This window comes from Falco biarmicus, chromosome 10 (assembly GCF_023638135.1).
Source record: "Falco biarmicus isolate bFalBia1 chromosome 10, bFalBia1.pri, whole genome shotgun sequence".
Lineage (NCBI taxonomy): Eukaryota > Metazoa > Chordata > Aves > Falconiformes > Falconidae > Falco > Falco biarmicus.
Window position 1 is genome coordinate 16674572 of NC_079297.1, and position 13640 is coordinate 16688211.

Below are 13640 nucleotides of genomic sequence, written 5' to 3' on the forward strand. Positions count from 1 at the left end.
CTGGCCTGGACCCTGTCCCTGTCCCTGCTGCAGTCACTATCCCTGCTTTAGCTAATTAAGTGCTAATGAGACAAGTCACTTAAGAGTGTTTTGAGCCTAATCCTTGAGTGGCATCAGACTGCGGCTGGGGAAGAAGTACTGGGGGGAGTGGGCTGGGAGCCCAGAACCATGGCAGCACCAGCTCTGCTGCCAGCTTTGTGCCTGCTCCCTGTCCTGGCACACCACTGAGCTGGTGCCCTGCCATGCCCGGGACTTGTGCGGTGCCTGGCATGAGCCGTCCTGCCCGCTGGGACGGGTGAGGGCTGCAGCTCTGCCCACCGTGGCGCCATCCCCTTTCCCCAGGCATCATGGCTGGCTCCAACCGCTCCGGAGACCTGCGGGACGCCCAGAAGTCCATCCCCACAGGCACCATCCTGGCCATCGCCACCACCTCTGCAGTTTGTATCCTTCAGGGCTCGCCTGAGCCTGGGCTGTGTGGGGCTGAGGGCAGGTAGGTTCACTGTGTGGGCCAAACCCGCTCAGGTGCCCCACCAGGCTGGGATGGGGGTCACGGTGCCCTGCTGGTGGGGGGCAGGCAAGCAAACGGGACACTGCATCCTCCTGGCTCTCCTTAACTGCCTGGCAGATATCAGCTCTGTTGTCCTCTTTGGGGCATGCATCGAGGGGGTTGTCCTGCGTGACAAGTGAGTGTCTTGGCACCATGTGGGGCAGGCATGGGGGGAGCCCAGCAGCCCCCCAGGAACAGGCTGGGGCAGTAGGCAGCCCCTGCGGGAGGTGGGGTGTGTGTGCGGGGGGCTGTAGCTGGGACACACTGGGCAGACAGGGTGGCACTGGAGAGTCTCCTGGGGTGAGAACACCGGGGTGGGGGGCTTCTGGAGGGGCCTGAGTTTGTAACAGGCACTGAGGGCTTGTGTGTGCTCTGAATCCCCCTCCATGTTTTGCTGCACATCCGCAGCCCTTCCTCCTGCTCCAGAGCTGCAGGCAGTGCGCTTGTTTGTCAACAGGCAGGGCTGCCTGTGCTGCCTTCGTATCTGGGGCAGCCCAGCTCACTGCACGCGGCAGGTGACACTTCTGGGTCGCCAGCACCAACATAAACGGGATCCAACTGCACGCAGCCTGAATCGGCCTCCTCCTGGCACAGGGGACGAGGAGCCCCTGTCCCACACCTCTCCCTCATCCCTGCCCGCAGTCACAGGTGGGGGATGGGGACAGACCCCCAGCTAACCTGAGACCCTGCCCTTTGCTCGCCCTCCGCAGCTGGTGGGAGCCATCAGCAGCCAGGGCAGGGCCCTTCCCTGGTCCTGTCCTGTCCTGTCCCTGCCATGGCAGTGTCCCTCAGTGGCCAACCTGCCCTGGGGAGCGGGGTTGTGCTGCCGCAGCGCTGGTGCTCTTGGGGGTCAGCCATGGGACGGAGCTGCAGGTGCTGCTGCTGCCCCACAGGTTTGGTGAAGCCGTCAACGGGAATCTGGTAGTTGGCACCCTGGCGTGGCCGTCCCCGTGGGTCATTGTCATCGGCTCCTTCTTCTCCACGTGTGGGGCTGGGCTGCAGAGCCTCACCGGAGCCCCTCGTCTCCTGCAAGCCATCTCCAGGGATGGGATAGTGCCCTTCCTCAGGGTAGGTGTCCCCGAGCCCCGCACCGCTGGCCCCGTGCACCCACCGTGGCCATGGCTCCCACCAGCATGGGAGACTGGTGGGCACCGCCACGCCGCCTCCCCCCCGCACCGCCCCCTGCCCGAGCAGCCCGGCTGCCCCGGCCTTCTCCCGCCAGCACTGGCGCGGCAGCGGGGACCGCGGTGGGTTCGGCTGTGGTGTCAGTGGGAGGAGAGTGCCAGGAAAGGTCAGGATCCCCTCCCCCCGCTGCTGTGCCGCTTCATATTTTATCTGCTCTCTGAAGATGTGTTCTCGCAACCTCATCTCTCCAAATCCAACCCGACAGCTCCCCCCAGGGAAGAGCGGGCTAATTTTATCCTCCCTCCTTCACCCTGCCAGCCTGAGCTCTGCTTGCTCGCACCGCCCACACCCTCTAATGCGTCCAGACATGCGCCTCCGGCCCCCTCCCTCACCCCCCCACCCCCCCACCCCCCGCCCCCGTGTCCCTGCAGTCACAGGAGGAGCTGCTTTGCACTGGCAGCATGCCTGTGCTGGGCACGGGGTGCCCAACTCCATGCCGGCTGTAGCCAGGCTGAGCTGTGGCTTGTCCCTGGGTGGGGGTCCCTGCTCTGGGTGCAGGGAGTGCTGTGGGGTCTGCTGGGAGCCGGGCTGTACCTGCGACAGGAGACAGTCCCGCCAGCCCTCGGACTGCTCCCCCGGCCCGGACCCAGCCGGGATGTGCACCTGCTCGCGGCAGTGCTCACATGCCCCCGGTGCACCCGCTGCCTGCTCCCAGCCAGGGCTGGGTGCTTGGGAGGGTCTGCCCCATCACGCTGTGCCGAGGACCGTTGCCCAGGGCCACCTTGCACTGGCATTGCAAAGCCCTAACGCGCCCCTCTCCCCCATCCTTGTTCCCAGGTCTTCGGCCACGGCAAAGCCAATGGGGAGCCAACGTGGGCCCTGCTGCTCACAGCCTGCATCTGCGAGATCGGGATCCTGATTGCCTCCCTGGACGAGGTGGCTCCCATCCTCTCCATGTAGGCAGCATGCTCTGTCCATCCACACCTTTGCAAGCAGCAGACGGGCCCATGCCCCTCATCCTGGCCAGGCGGGTGGCACTTGTGGGTCTCTGCTCCTCGGGGAGCAGGATGCTCCTGCTGCCCCGGCCCCTGCCTGGGAAGAGGGGAGCCCCACAGGGAGCCCAGAGCCCCTTCTCGGCTGGAATTGGGCTCTGGTTGCTCTGCGGCCCTGGCATCCTTGTCCCTCGGTGGGTCCCGCTCCAGCACAGGCCACTGCAGGGCTGGGAGGTGTGGCGAGGCCCGGCTGCAGCCCCTGTCTGGCCCAGCATGCCTGGCTCAGCCTCACACTCTCTCCTGCAGGTTTTTCCTCATGTGCTACATGTTTGTCAACCTGGCGTGTGCAGTGCAGACGCTGCTGCGGACACCCAACTGGCGGCCTCGCTTCCGCTACTACCACTGGTGAGCTGGGATGGGATGGGACAGGAACGGACCGGTGTCCTGCCACCCACCCCGGGCCACCACTGCGTGGGCTGGGGCGCTGACGGCGCGGTGCTCTCCACAGGACCCTGTCCTTCCTGGGCATGAGCCTCTGCCTGGCATTGATGTTCATCTGCTCCTGGTACTATGCCCTGGTCGCCATGCTGATCGCTGGCCTTATCTACAAATACATTGAGTACCGTGGGTAAGGGCAACTGTGGTGCCGCAGACCCTGGCCAGCACTGACACCTGTACGTTGGCCCCTCGGCGTGAACGGCTCAGCTCCCCTGGGCTGCTCGTCCTGGGACACTGCAGGGTGCCGGTGCAGTGCCCTGTGGCCGGAGCCATGGCCATCCCTTACGTGCTGCTGATTCCCGCAGGGCGGAGAAGGAGTGGGGTGACGGGATCCGGGGGCTGTCCCTGAGCGCGGCTCGCTATGCCCTGCTGCGGCTGGAGGAAGGTCCCCCGCACACCAAGAACTGGAGGTGAGGCCGAGCCAGGGGCCAGGGGCTGGGGGGCCTGTGTGAGTGCCTTGGGGCATGGGTGCTGACCACAGGACTATCCTTCCAGGCCACAGCTGCTGGTCCTGGTCCGTGGGGATCAGGAGCAGAACGTGGTGCACCCGCAGCTCCTGTCCTTCACATCACAGCTGAAGGCCGGCAAGGGCCTCACCATCGTGGCCTCCGTGCTGGAGGGGACCTTCCTGGACAACCACCCGCAGGCACAGAGGGCAGAGGAGGTGAGAGCTTCCTGCACCGGGACTGCTGCCCGCACTGGATCGGGCTTTGCCAGCTTGGGTGCCCACAGCTGTCCCCAGGAGCCCAGGGATGTTTCTGCCCCATGGCCAGGGCTGGTGGCCCCAGCTGGCTGGGAGAGCACTGGGGTGGCACTGGGCAGAGCCCAGACACTCCTCACTTTGCCAGTGTTCAGAGCACCATGGGGACCTCTGGACCCCAGGCCCACTCCCCAGGTGCTGGAGACATCAGCACCAGCCAAGCACTGGTCCCAGTTGTAGCCAGCTGCTGCAGGGCTTGGCATGGTCCAGCACAGCACAGCGTGGCACAGCACCCAGCCAGGGGCTGCTGTGCTGCTGGCTGAGCAGCTCCTCACTGCCCTGTAGCCCCTGCAGCTGCCACAGCCCCGACCCTCCCTGCAGACCCTTTGGCCCTGGCGGCAGGTGGGGTGGGAGACCGGAGCCTTTCCCAGCTGGAGTGAGAGCCCTCCCCACCCCCCTACACCTCTGCACCAGCCGGGTGGCACATTAATGAGATTAAGCCCTCGGAAGCAAACAGTTTCTCTCCCATGCAGACATGTTATAATTTCTCTGAGTAAATAACTCTAATTGCTGCTCTGCCACCCGTCAGAGCTCTGGCACGGGGAGACCCGCCGCTCGGCATGGCGCAGAGCTGTGCGCCAGCTCCGCTCACCACCGTGCCTCACCCCTCCCAGCCCAGAGCTGCCAGTCTGCCGTGGGGCACGGAGACCTGCACACCCTGCGGGGTCCTGCACCCCACAGCCTGCACCCCGCACTCTGCGACCTGCACCTCCACCCTGCACCCCGTGCTCTGCAGCCTGCACCCGCACCCCTGCACCCTGCGCTCTGCCACCTGTACCCTGCACCCCACCTGGCCAGGGTGCTGCTGCTGGGGCTGGTGGCTGCTGTGCCCGCGGCAGGCGCCCGTTACTGGGCACTGTGGTCTCTGACCTCTCTCTCCTGCCTCTAGTCCATCCGCCGCCTGATGGAAGCAGAGAAGGTGAAGGGCTTTTGCCAGGTGGTGATCTCCTCCAACCTGCGGGATGGCATGTCCCATCTCATCCAGTCCAGTGGGCTGGGGGGGCTGCAGCACAACACAGTGCTGGTGGGCTGGCCCCGCAGCTGGCGCCAGAAGGAGGACCACCAGACCTGGAGGAACTTCATTGGTAGGCACCGCAGGGACGGGTGCTGCCGGACTCAGGCTGGGGGGCTGCAAGCTGCTCCGGCTGACCTGACCCTTTCCTTCCCAGAGCTGGTGCGAGAGACCACAGCTGGGCACCTGGCTTTGCTGGTGGCCAAGAATGTTGCTATGTTCCCGGGCAACCAGGAGCGGTTCTCGGAGGGCCACATCGATGTCTGGTGGATTGTCCATGATGGGGGGATGCTTATGCTGCTGCCCTTCCTTCTACGGCACCACAAGGTATCTTGGGCCTCGCAGTGTGGGGCAGGGGGCCAAGGCTGTTCCCACTGAGCCGTGCCCATACCCCCCTGTCTCACAGGTCTGGCGCAAGTGCAAGATGCGTATCTTCACGGTGGCACAGATGGACGACAACAGCATCCAGATGAAGAAAGACCTGACCACATTCCTGTACCACCTGCGCATCACCGCTGAGGTGGAGGTGGTGGAGATGGTGAGTTCTGGGATGCTGTGCATGGGAGAGCCAGGCAGACCCTGCCGTGGGGGGATGCAGCACCACAGAGGGGGGACACGCAGTACCACAGGGGCTCGCAGCACCACGGGGGCATGCAGCACCACAGTAGGATGCAGCACCATGGGGACATGCAGCACCATGGGAACACATAGGTCCACAGAGACATGCAGGGCCAGGCTGGGAGAATTGGGTGCAGCTCACCCTGCCCCATGGTTTCTCCTGTTCCCCCCACAGCATGAGAGTGACATCTCCGCCTACACCTACGAGAAGACACTAGTGATGGAGCAGCGCTCCCAGATCCTCAAGCAAATGCACCTCACCAAGAATGAGCGGGAGCGGGAGGTGAGGCCGCAGGACAGCCTGGGGTCCAGCCCCCATGGGTGGCTGTGCTGCTGACTAAGCTGCCCCACAGCTCTGTGCACTCATCCTGCTGGAGAGCCGGGGCTGCAGGCTGGGGTCTGTGCGGACAAGCCCTTTTCTGCCCCGCTCCCTTGTCTGACCCTGTCCTGCACAGATCCAGAGCATCACGGATGAGTCCCGCGGCTCCATCCGGCGCAAGAACCCAGCCAACACACGCCTGCGCCTGAGTGTCCCTGAGGAGCAGGTGGGCGACGGCGAGGAGAAGCCAGAGGAGGAGGTGAGGGGCTGCACCAGGATGGAGCCCAGGCAGATGGCCGGTCCTGGCCTCTGCCCACTGTCCCACTCTCCTCTCTGCAGGTCCAGCTCATCCACGACAAAAATGCCACCACATTCTCCAGCAGCTCCCAGTCCCCTGGTGATGAGGTGGAGACAGCCCCCGAGAAGGTGCATCTCACCTGGACCAAAGAGAAGTCTGTTGCTGAGAAGAACAAGAGCAAGAGCCCTGTCAGCCCTGAGGGCATCAAGGACTTCTTCAACATGAAGCCGTACGGCCCCATGTGCTGCCACTCCATCCCACCCGTGCCCCTCATCCCCAGCTATTCCTGCCTGCCGCGGCCAGGCGGGTGCAGGCAGAGCCCTGAGCCCTGGCAGCACCAGCTCCATCCTTGCTCTGAGGAGGGAGTCCGGCAGCCTGGGTGCCCTGACCTCGCCCCCGTGGCGGGGCTGGGTGGGAGATGGGGTGGGATCCCCACACAGAGCTGCGCCTGTGAGGGATGGGGTTCCTGGGCAGCATGCGCTGCAGGGACTCGGGGTGCACACCCAGTGCTCATCTCTTCTCTCTCTCTCTCTTTCTCTTCCCGACCGGCCCCATCGTGCTCCTGGCAGGGAGTGGGAGAACCTGTAAGTCTGGGTTTGGCTGGGTGCTGAGTCCCAGGGTGGGGGGAGCTGGGCTGCCACCCGTGGGGCAAGGCGCCTGGAGCCATCGGGGTTGCTCCTGTGCATAAGGGTAGCTGGCTGTGCTACAGCAGCTGCTGCCAGCACCGTGCTAGACAGCTCACCCGAGCAGCATGCGGGGGCTGCGGCTGCCAGCCCCTGCACAGACTCGGTGTGTCGCACGGTGCCCACACCACGTGCTCCCCATCTGCCCTGTTACGCTGCCAGCAGCTTCCTGCGAGCCTGGCCTCGGGCACCTGTAGTGACACTCGTGCCGTCTGCTGCTGCTCGCTCCTGCACGGCTTGGCCCCGCGCAGCTGTGGTGTGCCGCTGTGCGCAGGCACCGTACAGAGCCCTGCAGCTCACGGCTGCTGGTGCGTGCTCAGACTCTCCAGCAGCCGTGCCAGACAAAGCTTCTTGCACCCCGAGGTCATGCTGCAGTCCAGCCCCGGACCCCTCTGGGGCAGAGGGCCAGCCCACCCTGTGCCCCTTGGGACCGTTGTGGGGCCAGAAGCTGGCTATTCCCGTCCCTGTGCCTACATGTGCCATCTCCCCCAGGAACCAGTCCAATGTGCGGAGGATGCACACAGCCGTGAAGCTCAATGAGGTGATTGTGAAGAAGTCCCAGGACGCCAAGCTGGTCCTGCTGAACATGCCAGGCCCTCCCCGCAACCGGAAAGGGGATGAGAACTGTATCCTTCCCACGGTGCTGCTGCCTCAGGGCTAGGGGCCAGGACTCCCCCAAAGCTGGTGGCTCTTGTGAGCAAGTGCCAAGGGGCACAGGTCTAGTGCCTGAGCCCAGGCCCTTCTATGCCTCCTGTCCCTGGCTGGGTCTGACAGCCGTTGTTGGCACCAGCCTGCCTGTCCGGCAGAGCTGACGTGTACAGGATGGGTGATGGGGCCAGACGGCATTGCATCCACACACATGAGCATGATGGCACATCATGGGGGCATGGGCAGGGATCCACAGGGCTCTGCTGTCTGTTGGGGTGGGTTCAGCCGTGGTCCCCGTCACGTGGCACCAGTGCGGGTGGACTCCCCTGGCGCCTCATCCCAGGACTGACCCCACCAGCTCCTGGCTCTGGTGTTGGGGTGTTGGTGCCGCTGGCTCAGCTCCTCAGGCATGAGGATGGGCAGGGATGCCGTGGGGCTGTCTCCGTGTTCCAGTGTGGCGTTGGTCCTTGACTGCTGTGCAGACATGGAGTTCCTAGAGGTGCTGACGGAGCACCTGGACAGAGTGCTCCTGGTGCGTGGTGGGGGCCGGGAAGTCATCACCATCTACTCCTGAAACACGGCGCGCGAGAGAGGTTTGTCTGCACGCTGAGAGCCCCGCCACCCCTTTGCACCATGCTCCTGGAGGGGAGGAGGGAAGGCCTGATGGCAGCCAGTGCGCAGAAACTTCACCTGGCTTTGGCCATACCCCTGATCTCTCCATTCGAACTCCAGCACCAGATCTTCCGGGAGCATCCAGCACCAGAGCAGCTGTTCCTCATTGCAACATCACAGCACTGCTGTCCTTGTTTATATATAAATATATACAGTTTACCGCAGACTGAGCACCAGAGACCAGCGCTGCTGCCACTGCTCGTCCCTGGCAGGGCCAGCCCTGCTGCCAGCACCAGCACTGTTGCTTGCAGCCCAGGGCCGGGCAGGAGGGTGGCTGTGCCGAGATGGGCACCCAGCCCCACCGTGCCGCTACCCCTGCGTGGAGCTTGGCTGGACGCGCCTGTGCCCTGTGGCCACCTGCAGCTCACGCCTGGCCTCCCTGCAGAGGTGCTGGGAGAAGAGAGAGGCCACCAGCACGTTTTCCTCGCCGGACGCTCCTCTCCCCACCTGCGGCAGCACCCGGGGCTGCCACTCACGGCGCTGCACCCTGGCCACCCCTCACCAGTATGGGCCTGGACAACCCCACCTCACTGCTGCCTTGGTGTCATCCGTCTCCGGAGGCCATGGGCCAAGCGTGCGGAGATGCAGAGTGATGGTTTGGAGGGGGCAGAGGGTGGGGGGCAGCTGCAGGGGGTTGGGTGCTGGAGTGCAGCAATCCCACAATGGCATGTGGGCTGAGGTGGGTGGGAGATGCTCCTTGTACCCCTCCCCACTGACTCCAGCCTCTCCTTACCCTGATGCTCTCCTGGCGCTCATGCAGCTCTGGCCTGAGGTGGGTGGGAGATGCTCCTTGTACCCCTCCCCACTGACTCCAGCCTCTCCTTACCCTGATGCTCTCCTGGCGCTCATGCAGCGGTCACAGCGTGGAGCTGCAGTGTCTGGAGCCGAGCAGAGGCCCACCATGTGCAGCATGAGCCGGAGCCGCTCTCCGGCTGCTGAAGCTGGATGGGTGCTGCTGACCCCCTGGCCGAGGCACCAGCACTTGCTCTTGGCTGGGGCACAGGGGTGTCCTAGCCTCCCCCAACCGGCTCCCCTGCCACGCTGCACTGGGGGACACCAGAGGCTCTTGGGCCCCCAGCACTGGCCAGGCCAGCCGGTCCAAGCACCTGCACGTGCATCCGGACCCGCTCCATGCCCCGCTGTGCTCCCTGCTCTCCCTGCTGCTCCCCAGGGCTTTGCTGCTAACCCAGCCCCAGGCAGTTGCAGACGCTGCCATGGGGCTGTAGGAGACTGCAGATCTGTGTGTAATTTTTAACATATGCAAAGCCTGTTTGCCTGGTCTGTCAGGGCCAGATGCCGCAGTGAGGGGTAGCTGTAGGGGTCCCACTGCCCCCTGGGCATCACAGCACTTGGCTGGCCAGGGTGGCCCAGGCACCGGCCACACAGTTGCTGCAGCCAAAGCCTGTCCCATCCCGCCGGCCCGCAGCAGGCAGCCCCCACGTGCAGGCAGCAGGGTGCACCAGGACGGTTCAAACACGTCTTACCTTTGGCAGCAGCTGCAGGGTCACCCCCACATTGTCGTTCCCCGCCCAGCATCTCTCACGCCAGAGAAACTGAGGAGCTTTTAACAAATGTGAATGGTTCCAGGAACCACGCAGGAAGCGGTGCCGAGGGCAGCCAGGGTGCCTGCCCGCACCCGCCCCCGCCCCATGTACATAGTGTACATAATACAGTACGTGTATTTTTAAAGTGATCATATTTATGTTAATAGAACCAGATGAAGTCTATATATAGAGATCTATATCTATTCTGAGAGATGCAGGGCTCTGCTAGCACCAGGCCATGGGGACAGAGAGCCGAGACAGGCTGCTCCCGCATGAAATGGGCGCCCATCCGTCGCACCAAGTGCTCTGGAGCGGTGGTGAAGGCTGCAGCCTTCCCTGGCCACCGGCATCCCCTGAGAAAGGGCCAGGTTGCAGGTTCACTCTCTTCTCAATTTAGCTTCTTAAGAGTTTTCAGGGAAAAGAAGTCACAGACTTTTCTGAACTTGTTTCATAGCAGATTTGAGCTTCCACTTGAAGTGCAGCCTGCTAAGAGTTGCCCTCTCCCAGCAGTGCTGGCTGCTTTGTGCCAGCCTGGCCTGAAGCGGCAGCGCTTTGTCCCCCCGCCAGAGCTAAGCCCCTGCGCTGAAGCACTCGCCTCCTCAGCCCCCCAGACCCCTCCCCAGTGCTGCCCCACACTGAGACAGGCGCGATGCGACCCGCAGCCTCCCGGTTGGCACAGAGGGAGCAGGTGCTGCCGCGGCATCCCCAGGAGTGGCCTGGCAGCAGCTGCCTCCTGCCTGGCACGGGCAGCCCTGGCTGGTCCCAGCACCCAGCCCCCCGCTCCTGCCAGCAGAGTGGCTGCAGCCTCAGCTCCGGCCCCCTGAGAGCAGGAACTGCTTCTGCACCAGACTCCAGTCCCCACTGCCACTGCAGAGCCCTTCTACGCCCCCAGGTCCGGGCCAAAGTTATTTGGGGCTGCTTGGATGAAAAGCAGTGGGGTTTTTTGATGTTGGGTGTGGGTTTTGTTTTGTTGTTGTTTTTTTTTCTTCTTTAATACTTGGACACGCTCCCAGACCAAAACCAAGCCCCAGCTGCACATCTGTGCCTGCTCATACCTTGCTCCTACATTTCCATCACTCCCAAAGTGCCTCCCTTCTCTCCAGCAGCAGCCGCAGCCGCAGCCACAGCCAGGCCTTCTGCCGGGGTAGCTCGGCTACCTGCATGGCTGTGTCAGTCTGTGCCGCAGACTTTGGTGTGGAAGCTAGTCCCAAGGGCATGGGGAGCTCGGCGTTTACAGGAGGTGACCTCAGGGTGAGCTGAGACCTGGTTTCAGCACAGGTGCTCCAGGCTGATGAATGGTGCAGGTGCCCAGGGCAGCACCCTCTGGTCCTGCCACTGCCTCAGCAGCTCAGGAGCTGTCGGAAGACCAGTCAGGCGCCTGCAAGTGAGAAGTTCCTTTAGGTTTGGGAAGGGCAGCCCCACGGGAACCAGGATTTGCCAGTGTCTAGTTGCTCTGCCCCTTGGAGCTGGTCCTACGCCACCACACACATGCTCACATGCTGTTTCCAGCCTCCCAGAATTATTTGAGGCACTTCTACAGCAATGGGGGAGGCATGCACAGCAACCTTGCCCACTCATGTGCTAGCACCATACTTGTTGGGCCTAGAACACTTGCCAACTGCTCTGCCTCTTCAAGAAGATGCCACTCGCTCCCTGCGGTCACCCTCTAATCACAGCTTGGCTATTGCCCTGCTGTGCCGCTCCACCTGGAGCTTTGGGTGCTTTCCTGCGGCAGCGAGCCTGGTGCCCTCCTGCCCAGCGCATGACGCAGGGCAGCACCGAGGGCATGAGTGCAGAGGCAGGTTATGTGCAGCAGCAGCAGCAGCCACCACCAGCACCTGCCTGTGCTGAGGCTGCAGGCAGCATCCACCCTGGGCAGCAACAGGGGCAAATAACTCTTCCTTCAGCCACAGGTACAGGGTAGCAGGGAATGACATTGCCTGCAGAGCAGTGGTGAGACAGCAGACCAGGGCATGCATCTCCGCTGAGAGAATTGCTTTATCGCCTCCCCAGCATCACCAATGGATCCCATTCCCCCTCAGCACCACTTCAACCTGTGATTGAAGGCTCCCCAGGGAGCAGGAATGCGAGCCCTTTCCATCACTACTGCTGATGAAAGCCATTCCCCTTCCTCATCCTCCAGCGAGGGCAGGGGCACAGCTCTAGACAGAGCCAGGGCTGCCTCAACGCCCCTGCCAGGCAAAATTTGGCTGTGGCAAGAAAGGTGCTGGTTTCTACAGCGAGTTCTTCCTCGCCGTTGGCTGGAGAGGGCCAGTTTTAGCAGACAGCACTGCATGTTAGTTTACAAACCCAGCCCTGCACGTTTGGCCTCTGTGAGTGTTCAGTTTCCCCATGGAGCACCCTTCTGCTGTTCCACCTTGGTGAAGACAAGTGTCCTCCTCTGGTAGACATGCAAGTTCCTCCTTGGCACATGCGCAGACATATTTTGGTTTTTGTTCCAGACAGGAAGGTCTTGACCCCCAAGTTTGTTTCATGGGCAGGCTGCTGCTGGGAGCAGCACTGACCAGACACAACCTGCCAGGACAGCGGGACAGCAGCAGCCCACAGCAGGCGGGGAGCCCCAGCCGCATTCGGCCAGCACACAGCACCAGGCCGGCGATGGCGTATGCTCTGCTGCTGCTGCGGGAGCACTGAGCAGCCCCATCCCTCCCAGCGGGGCAGGCGCAGGCCCCCGCACGCGGCAGCAGCAGGCAGCTCATGCTGCTGCAGCCACCATGCAGTGCAGGCAGCAAGCCCCAGGACAGCACTTACAGGAGCCACAGGCAGTGTCCAGCCCAGGTCGGTGTCGGCCCATGGCTGGACAAGAGGAAGGACTAGACACTGCACAAGAGTAAGAGTTGCACTAGAAGAGTCAAGACCCTCCTCTGTGTAGCAGGACTAAAAACTAGCAGAACGACCAAAAGGTCTAAGATTTGCTGGTTACACCACTTTCTGTGCTACATGTGCAATATATTTGTTATGAATGTTACCACAAAGTCAGTTCATTCAATAACCTTTTAATCACTGTAGCTAGGTGTTCTACGTCCATTCAAGTGACTTTTATTCGAGTGCAATATTTCAATAGACATGTAGTGACCTAGTATGCTTTGTGTTTTGGAGAATCTGTGTGCAGAGCAATGCAATTAAGTTTAAAACCTTGTAAATAAAACAGGTTGCAAACCAAAAAAAAAAAAAAAAAAAAAAAAAGTATTAGGCTTGCATTTAATTTCGGTGTTTCAGTATCGTGCACTAGGCCGCCTCAGTACAGACCCTGTGTTCTCTGTGCAGGTATTAATGGAGGAGTGGCTCCTTGGCTGTTGAATGCTCCCTGTTAATGCTTTACTGCTTTAACTGTATTAATTTTTCTAGACTCCTGTCTGCACAAAATGCAATAAATGATTTTATTACACCCTTCATTACTTGCATGGAGAGTTTTCACTTGCTTCCAGGGCCTCCACAGCTATTTTGCACTTGGCTGCTACCATTTCCATAACAAGGAGCAAGCCCTTGGCAGGGAGCAGAGGAAGCGAAACATCAGGAGAGGAACAGCCCCCTCCCCAAGGGCCACATTTTGCATGTTTAAGCTCATGTATATTTCTCATCACCCCAGCAAAGATGCTTTACCTCTCTGTAGGGTTGTAGATATGGAGAAAGGGATCTAACAAGCAGAGACTGGAAGAGGAAAGACAGCAGACAGACATGCTTCCATCCAACGTCAGGTTGTGTAGTAATGGCAGCACGAGGTCAAGACAGGCCAGTGCTAAATGCACAGGGATGTGTAGGTCTAACTTCAGAGAGCAGCCATACAATTAACAGCAACAGCGGCAGACATCAGCTCACCGCTGGCCCAAGTGCACTCACCAGCAGCAGCCGGAGAGGCTGCCGACCCCCTGCGCCAGCCCCACCGCACACCGCTCCAGCATG

General features: G+C 61.9%; 1 protein-coding gene across 3 annotated transcripts in view; it reads left to right on the top strand.

Annotated features, from left to right (window-relative positions):
* Nucleotides 1-13132, top strand: part of SLC12A5 (solute carrier family 12 member 5) — a 34287-nt gene extending 21155 nt beyond the window's left edge. For 2 of the 3 annotated variants that reach the window (XM_056353255.1, XM_056353257.1), the window contains exons 10-26: nt 343-441; nt 626-683; nt 1441-1615; nt 2510-2628; nt 2971-3069; nt 3173-3292; nt 3468-3572; nt 3658-3826; nt 4812-5007; nt 5092-5261; nt 5341-5472; nt 5728-5835; nt 6008-6130; nt 6211-6398; nt 6739-6753; nt 7345-7478; nt 7983-13132. In XM_056353255.1, the coding sequence (XP_056209230.1) occupies nt 343-441; nt 626-683; nt 1441-1615; nt 2510-2628; nt 2971-3069; nt 3173-3292; nt 3468-3572; nt 3658-3826; nt 4812-5007; nt 5092-5261; nt 5341-5472; nt 5728-5835; nt 6008-6130; nt 6211-6398; nt 6739-6753; nt 7345-7478; nt 7983-8074 (2102 nt within the window). In that variant the 3' untranslated portion in view covers nt 8075-13132. The remainder of the gene's footprint in view (nt 1-342; nt 442-625; nt 684-1440; nt 1616-2509; nt 2629-2970; nt 3070-3172; nt 3293-3467; nt 3573-3657; nt 3827-4811; nt 5008-5091; nt 5262-5340; nt 5473-5727; nt 5836-6007; nt 6131-6210; nt 6399-6738; nt 6754-7344; nt 7479-7982) is intronic. The other variant, XM_056353256.1, reaches the window with a different exon arrangement.
* The last annotated feature ends 508 nt before the right edge of the window (nt 13133-13640 follow it).